We start from the raw sequence: 18,672 nt of genomic DNA on the forward strand, positions 1-18,672 counted from the left end.
AGGAACCAAGAGCTCCTCTGACCACTCTGTGATTCTAGCTAACCTGGGACTCGTGACCTCTGACCCCACCTTCCCTGCCCTGAGGGGCCAGGGAGAAGCTCTGCTGCTGCAGACCTGGGTGCTCACTGAAGCAGAGACTCTGCGGGGCTCATTTCTGGCTGGTCATGCCGCAGCGGAGGCGGCAGCTGCAGGATGAACTGGCAGCCTTCTTCTTCGAGTATGACACCCCCCGGATGGTGCTGGTACGCAACAAGAAGGTTGGTGTCATCTTCCGGGTGATCCAACTGGTGGTCCTGACCTATGTTGTTGGGTGAGTTTTGTCCCCTTCCTGTCTCCCTCCCCCCTTCCCACCGCTACCTTTGTGCCCCAGCCCCCAACCTGGACCTGTCCTCTGAGCTCCAGGATGCCACAAAGGCCCCCTTTCTCTCCATGTGCTGGGAGACACTCCTGATCAGCACCATGCTGTTCAGAAGGAAAGGAAAGCCCTGCTAATTGACTGTCAAGATGGGGACACTGAGGCAGGAGGAGACATCTGCTCCAGTCATGTGGTGATGGAGGCAATGTCAGGCCCTGAGGAACTGAGTCCAGCAAATGGTTTCTTCAAGTAATGAGTGGTGCTTACCAGACTCTAGCTCTGTTCTTCCACAAACTCATGATGCTACTCTGCTGAGCTGAAAGCTATACCTCATGGTGGATCACAAACTCTCCTCTTACCTTCCTGGTCTGAGTTAGGGACATCCTGGGGGTCCTTGAGATCCTGGAAGCTGAGAAACTCTCAGATTCTCAACACCTGGCCTCAAGGGTGGCTTGATGAGAGCAGGGACGCCAATTCCTTCTGGTCAGCTCTGCTGGTGGTGCTGCAGGGGTCCTCCCCAGCCACAGGCTGTCCTGGGGCTACCACCCAGAGGACACTTTTTTTTCTGAAACCAGTCTGATTGTCCTAGAAGCCAGGGCAGGCCTGTCCTTGTGTCATGTGGGTGCCTGTGTGTCCTGCACAGAGCTCCAAGGCCAACCTACACTCTGTGTCTGGGCCTGTAACCAATAATGTGGCTGCTGGGTGTGTCCCTGGGGCTGTGTCTGCAGCTGCCCTCAGTTAGAAGTGTTTGAGTAAGCTGGGTGCTGGTGGCTCACACCTGTAATCCTCGCTACTCAGGAGGCTGAGATCTGAGGATCATGGTTTAAAGTCAGCCTGAGCTGAGACTCTTAATCTCCAATGACCAGCAAAATGCTAGAAGTGGGGGTGTGGCTCAAGTGGTAGAGTAACAGTGTTGAGTGGAGCAAAGCTAAGGGAGAATGTACTGGCCTTGATTTCAAGCCCCAGTATCAGCATTAAAAAATAATGTGAATCAAGTGGCATGTGTCTCCTGCGTGTGGTGCACCAGGCAGCTCCGCAGAGGGCTCCTAGAGCCTCAGGAGTCAGGAGACTTGTAGGGGTGAGTCTCTGCTGGGGACCAGAGGTCACCTGGCAAATTCTGCACCTCTGCTCTTCACACTCCCATGTTTGCTATGATTCCACCTAGGACTACTGGATGGAACCGAGGTGGGTTGACCAGTGACCCAAACAGTGAACACACCCTGAAGGCTCAGTATCTCAAGAAGCCTTCCCTCTGCCCAATCTGCCTATCTAGTCAGCAAGCCAGGGAAGGCTGAGGCCAGGACTTCTTTTCTGTGTTGTGGCCTTTGCATCCCTCTTGTTCATAAACCAGTTTGAAGGGTTGGGAGGTGATGTGTCTCAAGTGGTAGAGTACCTGTCTAGTGAGCACAAACCCTTCAGTTCAAGCCCCTGTACTATGAGAGAGAAAGAGAAAGAGAGAAGGAAGGAAAGGAAAGAAAGAAAGAAAAAGAAAGAAAGATAAAAGGAAGGAGGGATAGAAGGAAGGAAGGAAAAAAGAAAGAGAGAAAGAAGAAAGAAAGAAAGAGAAAGGAAGGAAGGAAAGAAAGGAAGGAAGGAAGAAAAAAGAAAGAAAGAAAGAAGCAAGGAAGGAAGGGAGGAAGGAAGGAAGGGAGGAAGGAAGGAAGGAAGGAAGGAAAGATTGACATCTGGGACATTAGTTCAATTTGAAGGAAACAGTTCCAGAGAGAAGCAGCGTGACACAGCTCACATCACAAGTCAAAGCTTAGAATGAAAGCCCCTCTGTTAGCCTTTTTTTTTTTCCCTTTTGGAAATACTGGGGCTTGAACTCAGGATTTTGTGCTTGCTAGGCTGGGTTTTCTACCCTTTGAGCTCCTTCTCCAAGTCCTGCTTTTTTTTTTCCTGGTTATTTTCAAGATACAGTCTCTCAAACTTTTCTGCCTAGGCTGGCCTTGAACCATTCCACTCTCAGTCTCCTAAGTAGCTAGGATTACAGCCTAGGACACTGGCACCTGGCTGCTTTGCCTTCTTTCTCACCATCATGGGGTTCTGGGGACTTCCTAATGGGCTCGCTTGGCATGGGAGGGATCTAGATGTCCACCACCTTCAGATGCTTCACTTCAGATGCCCCAAGGAGGAGAACTAGCACTTTATCTGCAGGTTGGCATTCCCAGCCTTCCAGTCACTTGGAAAGCCAAGTAGGGTGCTGCCCTTGGCCTGGCATGAGGGCTCCCTGTGCTATGTTGAGACTCATGGCTGTGAGCAGCACCAAGGCCCTCTGTGTAGTTGTCACAGAGGAAGAAGAAGCACCAAATCCATCCCTTCTAAGGGTGTGCCTCAGCTACCCTCCAGCCTGAGCTGGACCTCAGGGACTTCAGGTCCCTCTCTAGGGCCCGCACCTCCCCACTACCCTCTTCCCTCTTCCCTCCCAAGACAGTCTGTCTCCTCAGCTCTTTGCCACGCCACATGTGTTTGGGGAAAGGGTCAGAGGCCCAGGGCTAAAGAGAGGCGAACCAAAATTGGAACCAGTTTCATGATTCCAAAGAAGGCTTTGGGATCCTGGAAAGGAAGCAAACTCAAGAGAGGGTCACTGAAACAGCCAAAGCACACAGCAGAGTTGAAAAGACGGGGTCTCTCGCTGCTCCTGCCCAGGCTTCAATGTCCACCATGGCCATCACTTACATTATCTCTGTCGCCCTCATCTGGCAATTCCCAAGTGCTGCATGGGTAGAAGACCCCAACTGAGACTGAGCCAGCAGAAACTTGGTTTCTCAGGCCTCAGTTTTCCTGCTGTTACTTGGGGCAGAGGGTCTAGGGAAAACTTCTCTCTTTCCTGAGGACAAATGGGCTTTTCTCTGGAGCTTCCTTTTCCTAGATGTCTATCTGAATGTCCAGTCTCGTGAATTTGGCAGAACCGGCAGAGCGAAACATGAGAGCTACATAACTCCAGTTCCCAGATTGAGGATGATGAATATACAGAGACAGAGTGGAGCAGAGGGAAAGCATAGATCAGATGAAGGAAGTCTTCTATCAGCTTAGAGAAGCAGAGAGAGAAAGACAGAGATACAGAAAGGCTGAGATGCCAAGAACTAGGTTGAGTTCTGAGAAGGGAAACTGAGGCTGGATCTCTATCACCTCTCACTTCCTTCACTTACCAGGGGGAATTGAGAGGTGCTGGAGGCTGGCCTCTTTTGACTTCCTCTAGGAGATGGCTGTCTGTCACTGGAGATAAGTGAACAATGAGCTGTCAAACTGTGACCAAATGAGCTTATGATATAGGGTTGTGCTGGGTCATGCACAAAGTAGGGTCAGCCTAAGGGGTTCTGGATAGGGGAGAAGATTGATGGCCTGCCTCCCCAGAGGCATGGGTCAAGAAGGTCCCAATATGATGTGTGATTGCCTCTTAGGTAGGAGGACTGAGAAGTCTTGGAGGAGATGAACCAGCCATGGCACAGGCCTATGGCCCATAGGGTGCTCAGGTTGTCTCTGGATGCTCTTCAGCTCAAAGCTAGCACTCTACCACTTCAGCCACAGCACCACTTCCCGTTTTTGTTCTGCTTATGTGGTGCTGAGGAATGGAACCCAGGGCCTCATGCATGCAAGGCAAGTACTCCACCACTGAGCCACCTTCTCAGCCCTCTTTTGCAAAGCTCTTGAAGTCATATATTCAGAAATCGCTAAGTGCCAGGCACCAGTGGCTCACGCCGGTAATCCTATCTACTCAGGAGGCTAAGATCTGAGGATCACGGTTCAAAGCTAGTCTGGGCAGGAAAGTCTGTGAGATTCTTATCTCTAATAAACTACCAGAAAACTGCAAGTGGCGCTGGGGTTCAAGTGGTAGAGCATTAGCCTTAGGCTGAAGAGCTCAGGGACAGTGCCCAGGCCCAGAGTTCAAGCCCCACGACCAACACCCCCCCCCAAAAAAAATCGTTAAGTGATTCTGGAATGCAATGATCAGGGTATAAGTTATTGCTGAGAGACATTCGTGTAGGGACCACTTCACTAGCATCTTCTTCGTGCTGGGCACTGTGCCAGGGGACCTAGGTGGCAGGACACAGGTGGGCAGAGGGAAAGGGAAGAACTGAGGATGAGTTCCCTAGAGATCCTTTGGTGTCTGGGACAAAGGTCAAACCAAGTTGAATTTCAAAGGAAGGACTGGGTATGGATTCAGGCTTCAGGTCTAGCTGGTCCTTCATGACTAGGGTACTGGGAGGCAAGCTCTGTGGAGATGAAAAGAATAAGTTTTGACCCAGCTTGGGCTCTTCAATGAAGGGAGCCAGGATCCTTCTTCTCTTCTCAGCTCTGCTTTGCTTTTTGGAGGCATTGTTCTCAGGCAGGCTTCCTGTTCTTGTAGTGGCAATATGGCCATCAACAGGCTGACACCCTTACCTTTCCCATCCTGGAGATCCAAGAGCACCTCCTTCCTCCAGAGTTCCAATAAAAGTCTCAGGTCCAGCTCTTACTGGCTGAGGCTGGGTTGTGTATCTACCCCAGAACCAATCATTGTGATGAAAGAAATGGAACACTCTAATTAGGGGAGTGTGGTTGTGTACTCAGCCTGGTACAAACCTTCCTTTTGAAGAGCAAGTGGGCAGGAAGAGGTAGTTCTGTGGAAGAAGAGTTCTGAATTTTTGTTTGTTCAGTAGTTAGTACTTGTGTCAAGCCTGATTTCTCATTGTTTGTTCAGTAGTTAGTACTTGTGTCAAGCCTGATTTCTCATTCTATAATATTCACTTATTTGTTTCTCTATTTTTTTTTGTCATTTGTGGAACTAGGGATTGAACCCAGGACATGAACTTGCTAGGGAAGCACTTTGCCACTGAGCTACATCCCAGCCCTCTCTATTTTTTAATATTGGTACTTAGGATGGAGCTCAGGGCCATGCACACACTAAGCACACTTTCTACCACAGAGCTACAATTCAAGCTTTTTAATTTTTTTTACCCTTTTAAAAAACAATTCTGGCAAGACATAGCAGTAGATATCTATATTCTAACATTCAAGAGATTGAAGCGGAAAATTGCAAGTTCAAAATCAATGTGGACTACATTTGAGACCTTATTTTAAAAAAAGAAGCAGAGCCGGGTGCCAGTGACTCATGCCTGTAATCCTAGCTACTCAGGAGGCTGAGATCTGAGGATCATGGTTCAAAACCAGCCCGGGCAAGAAAGTCCATGAGACTTTTATCTCCAATAAATCACCAGAAAATAGGAAGTGGCACTGTGGCTCAAGTGGTAGAGCGCTAGCCTTGAGCTGAAGAGCTGAGGGACAGCGTTCAGGTCCAGAGTTCAAGCCCCACCAAAAAAAAAAAAAAAAGAATCAGGGCTACATGCCTGTGATTCTAGCTACTTAGGAGGCTGAGATCTGAGGGTTTCAGTTTAAAGTCAGCCCAGACAGGGAAGTCTATGAGACTCTTATCTCCAATTAACCACCAAAAACCCAGAAGTGAGGTGGAGCTGTGGCTCAAGTTGTAGAATCATACTCTTCAGGGGAAAAAAAGAAAGAGAGAAAAAAAGTTCAGGGACTATGTTTAAACTTTGAGTTCAAGCCCCAAAGCTAGCACACAAAAAATAAAAATAGTCTGTGCTGAACAGGTACTAAGAGAAAAGAAGGAGGAGGGGGATGGGGGGGAAGAAGAGGAAAAGGAGAGGGGCAAGAGGAAGGAATAAGATTGTTTTTTTGGGGGGAGGAGCTCCTGAAGATGCCAGTGTCCTTGACCTCAGGCCCCCTTGATGGTTCTTCTGGGAATAGTAGGCTAGGTCAAGGAATGGCTTTGGAGTGGCAGACCTGGTGCCATAATTATACTATTATTACCAGAACTGAGATTGTTAATGCTAGATTTGACTTTTCCTTCTGATCCCCAAACTAGCAGCCTGAAGGCAGTCACAGCCCAGAAATGTTGTTCTGGTCCCAGTACATAGTCTGTATGTGTTGGGGGGGGGTGAGGTCCCAGAGGCACACAGGCACATTGCTGCTTGTTATTGGGGGGCAGGGGTCCCAGGAGGCACACTAGTACAGTGCTGCTTGGTGGACGGGCCTAGGACTCACTCACTGCTTGGGGAGAGTCGGGGGCACTCTGTCAAGCATCACATTTTCCATCTATGGTGTGATGTATTGGTATTAGGATGAAAAAAAAAATCCCCTGGGATGTGAAGAAGCTCAGCTGATTCTCCTGCAGCGGAGTTCTGAATATGGGCAACTTCCCTAAAGCAGCTGCCCCATGCTTGAGATTGGAGCAGGGGGCAGAGGCCTGCTTGCCAATGGGAAGGGACCTGGCAGTGGGGGTGGGGATGGGGCGGGGATGGGAGTGGGGTGGGAGTGGCTCTCTCTCTAACCAGTTTTCAACACTGGTTTTGAATACTAGCACCATGTCTCCTTGGCTGTGTGGTTGTGGTGAGTTATTTGGTCCCTCTGCAGCAGAATCAGAATGAATGTGTCTACATAGTCTATACTTTGTGCTAGGCATTAATCTGTTTAACATAAACGTGTGCGTGCCAATCCTGTCCCTGAGCTTTTTTTGCTCAAGGCTATCATTACCACTTGAGCCACAGCTCTACTTCTGGCTTCTTTTGATGAATAAGAGTCTCAGGGACTTTCCTGCCCAGGCTAGTTTCAAACTCTAATCCTTAGATCTCAGCCTCCTGAGTAGCTAGGATTACAGGCATGAGCCGCTAGTGCTTGCCTAATAAGTACTTTTAAAATTATTGTTTTATAGATGAGAAAGTAAGGGATAGAGGGACCAAATAACTCACCATAACTACACAACCAGGGAGATATGGTGCTAGTATTCAAAACCAATTGCTGGGTATTAGTTAGCAGACGTTAAGCCCTCATGCTCTGCAGTCTCAGGGGAAGGAGCAAAGAAAAGTAGATGTGCGGGTCCAAAACATGTAGTATATATACACAATGGAATTTTACTCATCTGTTAGAAAGGATAAGATTATGTTGTTTTGTTTTGTTTTGTTTTCCCAGTCCTGGAGCTTGAACTCAGGGCCTGGGCACCATCTCTGAGCTTCTTTTGCTCAAGACTAGCACTTTACCACTTGTGCCACAGTGCCACTTCCAGCTTTTTCTGTTTATGTGATACTGAGGGATCAAACCCAGGGCTCCATGCGTGCTAGGCAAGCATTCTACCACTAAGCCACATACCCAGCCCTAAGATTATGTTGTGTGCAGGGAAATGGATGTACCTAGAACAAATCATGTTAAATATCTAAAATATAATGAGCTGGGCACTGGTGGTTCATGCCTGTAATCCTAGCTACTCAGGAGGCTGAGATCTGAGGATTGCAGTTCAAAGCCAGCCCAGGTAGGAAAGTCTGTGACACTCTTTTTTTTGGGGGGGGTGGTCTGGTCATGGGGCCTGAACTCTGGGCTTGGGCGCTATCCCTTAGCTCTTCAGCTCAAGGCTAGCGCTCTACCACTTGAGCCACAGCGCCACTTCCAGGTTTTTTCTTTTTGCTTATGTGGTGCTGAGGAATCGAACCCAGGGCCTCAGGCATGCAAGGCAAGTGCTCTACCACTGAGCCACCTTCCCAGCCCCTTGTGACACTCTTATCTCTAATTAACCAGCAGAAAACTGGAAGCGGCACTGTGGCTCAAGAGGTAGAGCGCTCACCTTGAGTTGATAGAGCTCAGGGACAGTGCATAGGCCCAGAGTTCAAGACCCACAACCAGAAAATAAATAAATAAATAAAATATAATAGGACATGATAGGTTATACAGGACTCTAAGCATTCACACACAGTGAGACCAAAGGAGGATACAAATAGGGGAGGAACCCAAAGGTCACAACTGCCCTAAACATTTCCAACATTATTTACCAAAAATTCCAGGAAACAGAAACTTGGATTATTTATGTTGGTGGTGGTGGTAGTGATGGTAGTGCTGTTTTGTGTGTGCTTCCCCCCCCCACACACCCCCCTTTTGGGACTTCTTGGGAAGGGGGCAAAAGGAGGGGGTTGCAGAAAGGGAGATAGAAAGAGTGAATGAATGCAGTCATTCTATTCGGCATACACCATGTGGAAAATGAACTATGCAACTTGTGGGCAGGGACAGGAAGGAAAAACTGGAGGAAAGCGAATGATGGGAAGTCTAAGCATTACCTGAATTATGAAATTGTAACCACTCTGCACACCTTAGTAATAACAATAAAACTATATTTTAAAAAGAAAGGAAAGAAACAATGAAGGGAGGGAGGGGGACTTTGGGAAGAGGCAAGACTGCAGGCCCCAGGAAACCCTGATCTTGGGAAAGCATCTGGCAGGTAGGTGACTTTCAGTAGGTCTGTCTGTCTCATCCCTGGGAATGAGCGTCCTCACGGGGCAAAAAGATACAATTTCAGGCATAGGCCAGCAGGAGGCGTAGGCATAGTGTTCTGGCTCCAATCAAGCCTCTCACTCTTGGGAACCAGAGAGCACTGTGAAGCTTGTGGTAGAGATGGGGGAAGGCCATGACACATTCAATGGGCTTCAGCAAGGCCAGAGGCCTGCCCAGTTCCTGCCCAGACCCATAATTCCCCACAGGTGGGTGTTTGTCTTCGAGAAAGGCTACCAGACCTCAAGTGGCCTCATTAGCAGTGTGTCCGTGAAGCTTAAGGGCCTGGCAGTGACCCAGCACCAGAGCCTGGGTCCCCAGGTCTGGGATGTAGCTGACTACGTCTTCCCAGCACAGGTGAGCTGACTTAGGGGTGCACCTTCTCCCCACAGACCTGACTCCAGCCTGGGAGGTCTCTGTTTTACCTCCTGTGGGACCAGTACAACTCCTTGCTCTTTGGGCCTCAGTTTCCTTGGGAATCTGGTGCTATCACGCTTCTGTAACATCACAGGATGTGGAGGGTGCTGGTTGTCAGGTGGGCTTCTGAAGCCTGCTGGGTAATATGCCACTGTTCCAGCTTCTGTCTCCCCCTCATTTCAGGGGGACAACTCCTTTGTGGTCATGACCAACTTCATTGTGACCCCCCAGCAGGCTCAAGGCTACTGTGCAGAGGTGAGGATGCTGCCTCTGCCAGGACCACTGGGGAAATCCCAGGGAAGAGGAGGACCCATGGGTGTTGCAGGTGCAGCAGGGCAGCTTCTGCAGGTGTCCATGATGGAATGTGGGGCAGAGAGCCACAAAATGACCATCAGCCATGGGTAGCGCTGAGCCTTCTTCTGGCTCTATGCCAGATAGGATGCTGAGTCTTAGCCCTCCCTCCCCCCACCTCCCTATGCCTTGCCAGTTGATACTTGTGATGGGGAGCTGGGCATGAATTCAGTTGGCACTGTGGGGACTAGGGACAAGGAGTCTGGGAGAAGGGCTCACCCTACAGACTTGAGACTCTGCCTCATGCCTTCTCTGAGACCCCAAGGGTGGGAGAGCTTGGGGCCAGTACCTCTCCTCCCCCAGAACCCAGAAGGAGGCCTGTGCAAAGATGACAATGGCTGTACGCCTGGGAAGGCAGAAAGGAAAGCCCAAGGTAAGGCTAGCATCCTCTTGGCACCCCCGTGGCTGCTCTTGATGCCAAGCTCCAAGCCTTCAGGCCACACTCTGCCTTTCTCTACAGCCACCCATCAGACTGTCTTTCACCAGGGCATCTGTCCTGTCTTTCCCTCCAAACCATCCTGGTTCTGTGGGTCTGCACACACCTTGATGTGTTTCCTTACTCAGCTCTGTGTCCTTGTTGTCCCAACATGGGACCTCCTACGTCCTGTGGGGATAGGTAGGAGGCCTGTGGGTCCCCGTCTTGGGGTGGGGACCCACAGGCCTCTTACCTACTCCTACCACCCCAAGATGGGGACCCAGGGGCTCTTCCTTTCCTGCAGGTATCCGCACAGGCAAGTGTGTGGCCTTCAATGATACTGTACGTACGTGTGAGATCTTTGGCTGGTGCCCTGTGGAGGTGGATGACAAGGTCCCACGGTAACTAATGCCTGTATTTTCTGTGGGGATAGGGTTCCCAGCTGACACAGAGTCATCTGGATCTGCAAGGGGCCTAATCCTGCTTCTCCTCACCCCATCTACACCCCATTAAGTAACCTAGGCCAGAGAGTCCCCACCCTGCTGAAGTCCTGTGAGGCTGCACGGCTGCGTGGCTTCATGGCTGCGTGGCTGTGCGGCTGCAGAACCTCAGGCCATTCTGTGCCTGGCGCTGAGGAGCACTTGGGTGCCCCTGGGGAGGGGTGGTGAGCAAGTGTGGTCCTCCCCCAGTCCTGCCCTTCTCCGAGAGGCCGAGAACTTCACCCTCTTCATCAAGAACAGCATCAGCTTTCCACGCTTCAAGGTCAACAGGTTTGTGGGAAATGTTGGGAGACATTCAGGCTGCTCTTGGACACTCCAGCTGCTCCCAACCCTTGCCATCTTCCTCCTTCCTGCTACTCTCGCTTTGTGGGCCGAAGCCTGGGTTGCACCCTTGGGATGGGCCACTCAAAGATCCTTCTGGAGCCTGGGAGAGTCCTCAAGCACTGTGGGAGACAGTGGGAGCCTTTTCAGCTGACACATGGCTGCAGTCAATGTCCTCTGCCCCAACAGACGCAACCTGGTGGAAGAGGTAAATGTCACCTATATGAAGAGCTGCTTGCATCACAAAACCTTGCACCCTCTGTGCCCTGTCTTCAGCCTCGGTTACCTGGTGCAGGAGTCTGGCCAGGACTTCAGCACCCTGGCAATAAAGGTAAAGGCAGCACCAGGCATGGGGAGCAGTGGTCTAGGATCCCAAATAGGCCTGTGAGGCCTGGTTCACCCTCCCCAGGATCCCTGGTGCAGGCCTAGTGTGTGCATGGGACTCTTATCTCCAATAAACCACTAGAAAACAGGAAGTGGCATTGTAGCTCAAGCAGTAGAGTGCACACCTTGAGCTGAAGAGCGCAGGGACAGCGCCCAAGCCCAGAATTCAAACCCCACAACCACACACACACATACACACACACACACACACACACACACACACACACACACACACACACACACACACACAAAGAGTCTCATGGACTTTTCTTCCCAGGCTGGCTTCAAACCACAATCCTCAGATCTCAGCCTCTTGAGTAGCTAGGATTACAGATGCAAGCCACTGGCACCTAGCTAGACAGGAGTTTATTGATCCTGAATTCCCAGATCTTAGACACTCATCTCCCTGGCAGGGTGGAGTGGTTGGCATCACCATCGACTGGAACTGCGACCTGGACTGGCACGTGCGACACTGCAAACCCGTATATGAGTTCCACGGGCTGTATGGGGACAAAGATTTGTCTCCAGGCTTCAATTTCAGGTGCTTGCAGCCCCACACCCCTGCCATTCTTCTTTGGGGTCCTCTCGGCTTCTTTACTCCCAGAAACCTGTTCAATTGAGTAAGTGTCTCCTAAAGGGACTAGAAGACCCTGGACAGCTCCCACTCTGTGTAGATGGTCAAGCAGGAGCCTGAGTTGGAGGCCTGAATTCCTCTGCTCTGGGTCTCTGTCCCCTCAAGGCCCACCTGGTCGGGACAGGCTGAGGATATCACTGGGAGCAGGAGTCAGGGCAAAGGCTGAGAGGGAAACTTGGATAGAGGCTTATAACTTCTCCCTGCGGTATAAGGGGAGGGGGGTCCACTCCCTGACCTCTCAGGGTTAATGTTCTCTTGCTGCTCTGCCACTTGAAGAGGTCTCCATGACCTTCTCCTCCACCTCACCCTTCCCCAAGGTTTGCCAGATACTTCATGCAGAACGGGACCAACCGTCGTCACCTCTTCAAGGTGTTCGGGATTCGCTTTGACATCTTGGTGGATGGCAAGGCAAGTGGGAAGAGGAGCGGCCAGGCCATGTTCCTGACTTTGGGTGTCTGTAGATGGAAGGGATGAGGGTCTGGGGTCTTCCCAAAAGGTCTTGATGCTGATGACAGGTGGCCTGGCAATATCCAGGGCCAGGCTTTAGCAACCAGTGGTGATTGCCATGCCATTTTCTTGGGTCCAGTAAGACAGAGTCCAGGTCTAAACTCAGATGTGCTCCTTGGCATCTAATTTCCATGACAGGTCAGAACCCTGAGCCATAGGCAGTGAGGGACAGAGTCAAAAGGGGAATGCTGGTGAAGGCCCCATCCTAGGTCTGTTGACTCTGCCTTCCCTTGGGCTGCCCCCAGGCTGGAAAGTTTAACATCATTCCCACCATGACCACCATTGGCTCTGGGATTGGCATCTTCGGGGTGGTAAGTGGATACATGGCCGTGGTGCTGGAGTCAGCCTCTCTTCATCTACATTCAGTAACAGCAGCAGCAGCAACAAATTCCTCACTCTAAAACTCAACCATAGGTTGCTGGGAAGATGGCTCAGTGGTAGAGTGCTTGCCTTGCATGCATGAGGCCCTGGGTTCGATTCCTCAGCACCACATAAGCAAAAAGAAAAAAAGCCAGAAGTGGTGCTGTGGCTCAAGTGGTAGAGCGCTAGCCTTGAGCTGAAGAGCTGAGGGACAGTGCCCAGGCCCAGAGTTCAGGCCCCACGACTGGAAAATAAATAAATAAATAAATAAAACTCAACCATAACAGCTCAGCTGCCCACCCCACCACCCTAAACCCACAGTGTATTTGACACAGAGGCTCCAAACACGGACAGGGGAGAGGTGGGATGGGGCTAGCTGGGTCCCCTGGGTGGCTTGCAGTCCCTCCTCCCATCTCCAGAAAACTGAGTATAGAGTTGAGGATTCCACCAAGACCACTAAGGTGGTAGGGACTTCAGGAAGATCTAGAAGATTCCTCCCCCTTTCCCCCAGATTTCCATGCTCCATCCCCCTGCTCCTGTCCCCAGGCCACAGTCCTTTGTGACTTGCTGCTGCTCCACATCCTGCCCAAGAGACACTACTACAAGCAGAAGAAGTTCAAATACGCAGAGGACATGGTGGTGGGAGAGGTGAGAGAATTCCCTCAGTGGGGCCCTTCCAGGACAGCAGGCCCCTGTGTCTGTGTTGGGGGTTTGGTGGGGCCTCCCCAGGGCTGACTTACATCCCCCATGATGCACACAGGGTGAGCAGGACCCTGCAGCCACCAGCTCGACCCTGGGCCTGCAGGAGAACATGAGGACTTCCTGACCCGCGACCCCTGGCCCTGCCTGGATGTAGCTCAAGGCTTCAGGCTGGGGCTAGTGTGTCCCAGCCATGGTGCAGGGGTCTTTCGAGGGATAGAAGACACAAGTGTGCCCACAGCTCGGGGCAGACACTAATTGAGACTGTGTAATTCAGGTCTCTGTCTCCAACTCCACACCCCAAGGGAGACCCATCCCAGTTTTGGCCACTCTGGGTCCAGAAGGCTCTAGCTGGTAGGGTTCCTTACACACCTGTCCACCATCTTTGTGCATGTTTCCAGGGCTTTCATTGTTATTATCCATCCTCTTCCTCAATTTCCTTTGATCTGTGCTCTCCAACATGACAGCTACTAGCCACAGAGGTGGTGATTTCAATTTAAGTGATTTAAAATCCGATAAAACAAAGGAAACTTCAGCTCAGTGAACTTTTGTGGCTGGCAGCTGATATATTGGACATCACAAGACATTTTTATCATTGCAGAAAGCTCAGTGAGTCAGGTCTGCTTGAGCCCTGTTTCTGAGTGACTTCCTGGGGAGCATCTCAGCAATGTCAGTGCCTGGGTCACCCTGTACCTTTTATACCAGATGCTGAAGGAATGGCCATGTGATCTGCATAGATAGAGCCCTGAGCCAGGCTCTGCTGGTTCACACCTAGCTACTCAGGAGGCTGAGATCCAAGAATCATGGTTTGAAGCCAGCCCTGGCAGGAAAGTTCATGAAACTCTTATCTCCAGTTAGCTACCAAAATGCTGGGAATGGAGCTGTGGCTCAGGTGGTAGAGAGCAATCTTTGAACAAAAATAAAGTTCAGGGATAGGACCCAGGCCATGAGTTTGCAGGACTGACACACTCAAAAATAAATTGTTCTCCTAAGGAAGTGTCAGTGGTTCATGCTTATAATTTTAGCTACTCAGAAAACTGAGATCTGAGAATGGCAGTTTGAAGCTAGCCCAGGCAGGGAAGTCCATGAGACTCTTTTATCTCCAACTAACCACTAAAAAGCCAGAAAGAGAGCTGTGGCTCAAGTGGCAGAACACCAAACTTGAGTGAAAAAGTACCTAGACCTTGAGTTCAAGCCCTAGTATTGTCACAAAAAATAAAATATAAAAGCCACTGTTCTAGAATTTTCTAAGTCCTGGATTGAGGATGAGAGACTTAGCTTGGAGCCAGAACCTCTTGGCAGGTGCTGGGACTGGGCAGGGTCTCAAATGTTCTCAGCAAGTATGCAGTGTACTTATGTACTATGTAGTGATTTGTTTACCCCTCATGTGTACACCCCCGCCTTGTTCTTCACGTTCCCACAGCCCTCTATCCATAGTGTGTATCTAAACAGCGTAGGTCTTGCAAACACAACATATGAGCACACCTTCACTCCCAAGCAGAGGCACAAGGTCCACGCCGTGTCACTACCACAAGGAAATGCCTCTTCCTGAGTGTGTCAGGCCAGAACCACCCTTTTAGCCATGAATCCTTATTCAGCTACCTCAGCTAGGGACAGAAGCCTCAGTCAAATCCTGGGCTCCTTGCTCCAGCCACAGCTCCCAAGGCTTGACCTGCTTTGTCAACAGAGAGATCTGGGGATAAGAAGGGATGGAGTATAATAAAGAAAGTGAGGACACACATCTACTTTGTTTGGTTTCTTTCCAAATCTCAGAAGTCAGTGTGCCTGACTGAGATACAGGACCATGCTGAGCTGTAGCTAATCCGTAACAGTAGTGAGCAGATTTCCAAGGCCTGGCCACAGGCTGCTGTCTCAGCACAACTGAACTCTGAGGCTCTTCTCAATCCTGGATCCTGCATACACTCTTCTCATGGTTGTGAGGGCCTGGCAGTGGGCCAAGCAGAAAACCCTGGGAGTAGCCTCATAATCCAGGGGAGGAGAGGATTAGCTGTCTTAGAAGTGGAAACTTTCCATGTGCCTGTGGCTCATGCCTGTAAACCTGTAATCCAGGCTGCTCAGGAGGCCAAGATCTGAGGATTGCAGGTTCAAAGCCATCCTGGGCAAACAAAATCTGAAAGCCTTATTTTCAATTAACCAGCAAAAAGCCAGAAGTGGAGCCTGGGGCTCAAGTGGTAGAGCATCAGCCCTGGGTAGAAAAGCTAGGGTAGAAAAGCTAAAAGATAGCACCTAGGCCCTGAGTTCAAGCCTCAGTACCAGCACACACACACAAAAGGAATGAATCTGAGAGAACCCAATAGGAAAGAAGGGTCTTGACTGGAGTCATCATGGAAAGGCTCTCCCTGATGGACAACTGTCCTCTAGGCCCAGACTTATCCCAGGCAGGGTCTCTTAGCAGTCCTGTGGCTTCCTTGTAGTTTGTCCAGGGGAACACCCACAATGATGGAAACATTTTCTGGCTGTACTGATCATGTCAGACAATTGTCACTTTCAGCAATCAGGGAAACCTGGAGATAGAGCAGGTTTTCCTTTATTTACATTTAAGTCATTGAAATATCTGGATGGGACTAGCATTACCATAGTGAATGGCACAGGCTGCCACTTTCACCCTTAGGTCCTTAGCCTTCTGACCTCTTCTCCAGCCAAGAACCTGGGCTCTTCTGGCGTCCTTCTCCTGGAGGGCCAGCTGCTTCTGCACTGGTGAGAACCCTTCCCTCCTGAACAGCAGCAAGGGCTCCTCCTTTGTAGCCAGCCTCCATACACAGCCCAGAGATCTTCCTGCTGTCCTACCTGGCATTTGTTTCCCTCTTCTCCCTCTGTTCCTCCTCACTCCCCTGGTGATCTACTTACCCTCCCTCCAGTGCCACCCTTCCAGAAAGACCAGTTTGCCTTTCTTTCTGCAACTGGTCTCCACCCCCACCACTTGCCAACGTCACTAGCAGAGCCATGTTGCCAAATCCAAGAAGGCATCTCAGCCGTGTCCTGCTTATCCTGTTGATGTCTGATACTGTTGCTCAAGGCCCAAGTCCACTTGCTCAAGGAGTCCTTCCAGTTGTGTGTTGGACATTAGCCCAGGGCTGTCTTTCCTGAGACTTGCATGTGAACTGTCTGATTCCACCTGTTATGGAGAATTCTTTCTCCCTGAAAAACAAAAATGTTTGTAGCCAGGTGCTGGTGGCTCACACCTGTAATCCTAGCCACTCATGAGGCTGAGATCTGAGGATCATAATTGAAACCTAGAGCCAGCCTGGGCAGGAACATCCATGAGACTCTAATCTCTAATTAACCACCAAAAAGCCTGGAGGAGAGCTGTGGCTCAAGTGGAAGAGCTGGCTATGCTGAGTGGGTCAGTAAGAATCCTTGCCCTCAAGGAGCTCCTACTCCAGATGGAGCACAGACTGGCAAACAGAGCTAGGTACAATATGTCCCTAGGAAGGGCTGTTAACCATGCCAGAGAGTGAGGAGTTCATGAGAAAGGTTTCCTGGCAACAGGGGCATAATTGAGACTAGGTAGGTAAGTAGGAGGTGGGCAGGCAAGTATGTAGGCTTGAATGGCCCAAGATAATGGTGAGCCACAGAGGATTCTAAGCATGAGCTGACTCGTTGTTCTTCCTTTGGTGCTGGTACTGAGGCTTGAACTCAGTACTTGGATGCTGTCCTTTAGCTTCCTCAATCAAGGCTTACTTGAGCCACAGCTCCATGTCTGACTTTTTGGTAGTTAACTGATAGCTAATTGGAGACTTTTCTACCCTGGCTGGCTTCAAACCATGATCTTCAGATCCCAGCCTTCTGAGTAGCTAGGATTACAGGCATGAGCCACTAGTGCCCATAAAATTTGTGTTTCTAAAGGAGCGTTCTGGCTTAGCAGGTGGAGAAAGGCTTGTGGGAATGGGAGGTCAAGGAGGAGCTGGTTCAGCATCTGAGAGGCCAGAGCTAAGGGAAGGGCACAGGAATAGAAGTGGGCAGATGCTGGGGCTATTTAAAAGGCAGTATGGCATGACCTGGTGCTAGGCTGGTTAGGACAGGAACGTTTGCAAGTGACTCCCAGGTTTTCTCAGGCTCTAGTTTGAGGGCAGGACACAGATCAGGTTTGGGTCAGTGATGTGGGGTTCTGCTGTGAGGACTCACAAGTGAAGAACTTAGGAAAACTGAACCACGAGTTAGTGAGCTTGCCAAGAGAGAGGTGAGGGACCGAAACGTCACTAACAACAGGCAAAAGTCATCTCATCTGTTGGCCCCTAGGTGCCTCCCGCTCAGTTAGGGGTTTTCTAACACCTGCTTATGGGGTCCTCCCCCGAACATGAATCCCATCTCACTCCAAGCACTCTGCTTCCTCCTAGTCTTCATACCCACACTCTGCAGAAGGCTAAACTCCTGGCCCTCCCATCCAAGGGCTTCCTCCTTCAGCCTGGGCCTCCATTGCTGGCCACTCACCTTGCCCCTCCCCATCACGCACAACACCTACACCCGAGGGAGGCGGCGCTCTTGCCCCTGAAGGCTGGGATGTGGAAGGTTTCCAGGGCTGTTGGGCTAAGCGGCTCCATCCTTCAGTCCCAGCTCCGGGGCCCAAGATGTGGCCTGAAGGTTTCCCCGGGTACCCCAGGCCGCCGGTTTGCACGAGCCGGCGCCGGGGGCGTGACGAGGCGCAACCCCGCCGCGGGGCCCCTCCCGAGCCACCACCCTCTGTGGCCACGCCCCCTAAAGTGGGCGGGAGTCTCGGCCTCTGATTGGCTGAATCTGGAGGGGCTGCGCGGTAGGGCCAATGAGAACGGGCCGGGTGCGGCGGCGGGTTGAGGAGGGTGGGGGCGAGCGCTGCCTGGAGCCGCGGCGCCGGCGGTCTGAGCGCGGCGATCCGGGCCCGGGTTAGGCGGGCGGGGCGGAGCCAGCCAGCGGCGCTCCCGGGGGATCGCGGGGACGGTCGGCCCGCGCTGAGGTAGGGGTCCGCGGGACAAGGTCTGGGGCGGGAGCTGGAGTACGAACGCCCGCTCTGAGCTTGCCGGGGAACCGGGCGGTCTGCGAGGCCGCGTCGGTGAGGACAGCGGGACCTGAGCGGTGCAGGGATTATCTCTGTCTGTGGGGCCGAATCCAGAGGGTCTCCGGGAGCCTGCTTCTAGTCTGTACCTGGGAGCGCACCTATGCGGGCGTCCCGCCGTCTGCATCCCTCCCCGGCTCTTGTCTGCGGGGCTGCGTCCGTACCCGGCGCACCGTCCAACGCCTCCCGGCGGAGGCCGTGTCCGTGAGGAGTGGGCCTGGTGGGTGCACCCACATGTAGCTCTCCGCGGATCGCGCCTCCTACGGTCCTCCCGAGTCCTCCTCCCGCGAGCTGGCGCGGGGGCGATGAGCGGGACGGCTGCGGCGCGCGGCTCTGGCTGCGCAGTGCGCCCGGGCCGGGGCGGAG

The 18,672-nt window shown here is 51.5% G+C and overlaps 1 protein-coding gene across 1 annotated transcript; it reads left to right on the forward strand.

Moving 5' to 3' along the window:
- Nucleotides 1–14,089, forward strand: P2rx1 (purinergic receptor P2X, ligand gated ion channel, 1). The gene is made up of 12 exons (XM_013013231.1): nt 1–310; nt 8,878–9,025; nt 9,269–9,340; nt 9,740–9,809; nt 10,156–10,252; nt 10,541–10,621; nt 10,862–11,003; nt 11,470–11,597; nt 12,008–12,098; nt 12,443–12,508; nt 13,104–13,205; nt 13,318–14,089. The coding sequence occupies exons 1-12, from the start codon at nt 165–167 to the stop codon at nt 13,381–13,383; spliced, it is 1,209 nt and encodes a 402-aa protein (XP_012868685.1). The 5' UTR covers nt 1–164; the 3' UTR covers nt 13,384–14,089.
- The last annotated feature ends 4,583 nt before the right edge of the window (nt 14,090–18,672 follow it).

This window comes from Dipodomys ordii, unplaced genomic scaffold (assembly GCF_000151885.1).
Source record: "Dipodomys ordii isolate 6190 unplaced genomic scaffold, Dord_2.0 Scaffold19, whole genome shotgun sequence".
Classification (NCBI taxonomy): domain Eukaryota; kingdom Metazoa; phylum Chordata; class Mammalia; order Rodentia; family Heteromyidae; genus Dipodomys; species Dipodomys ordii.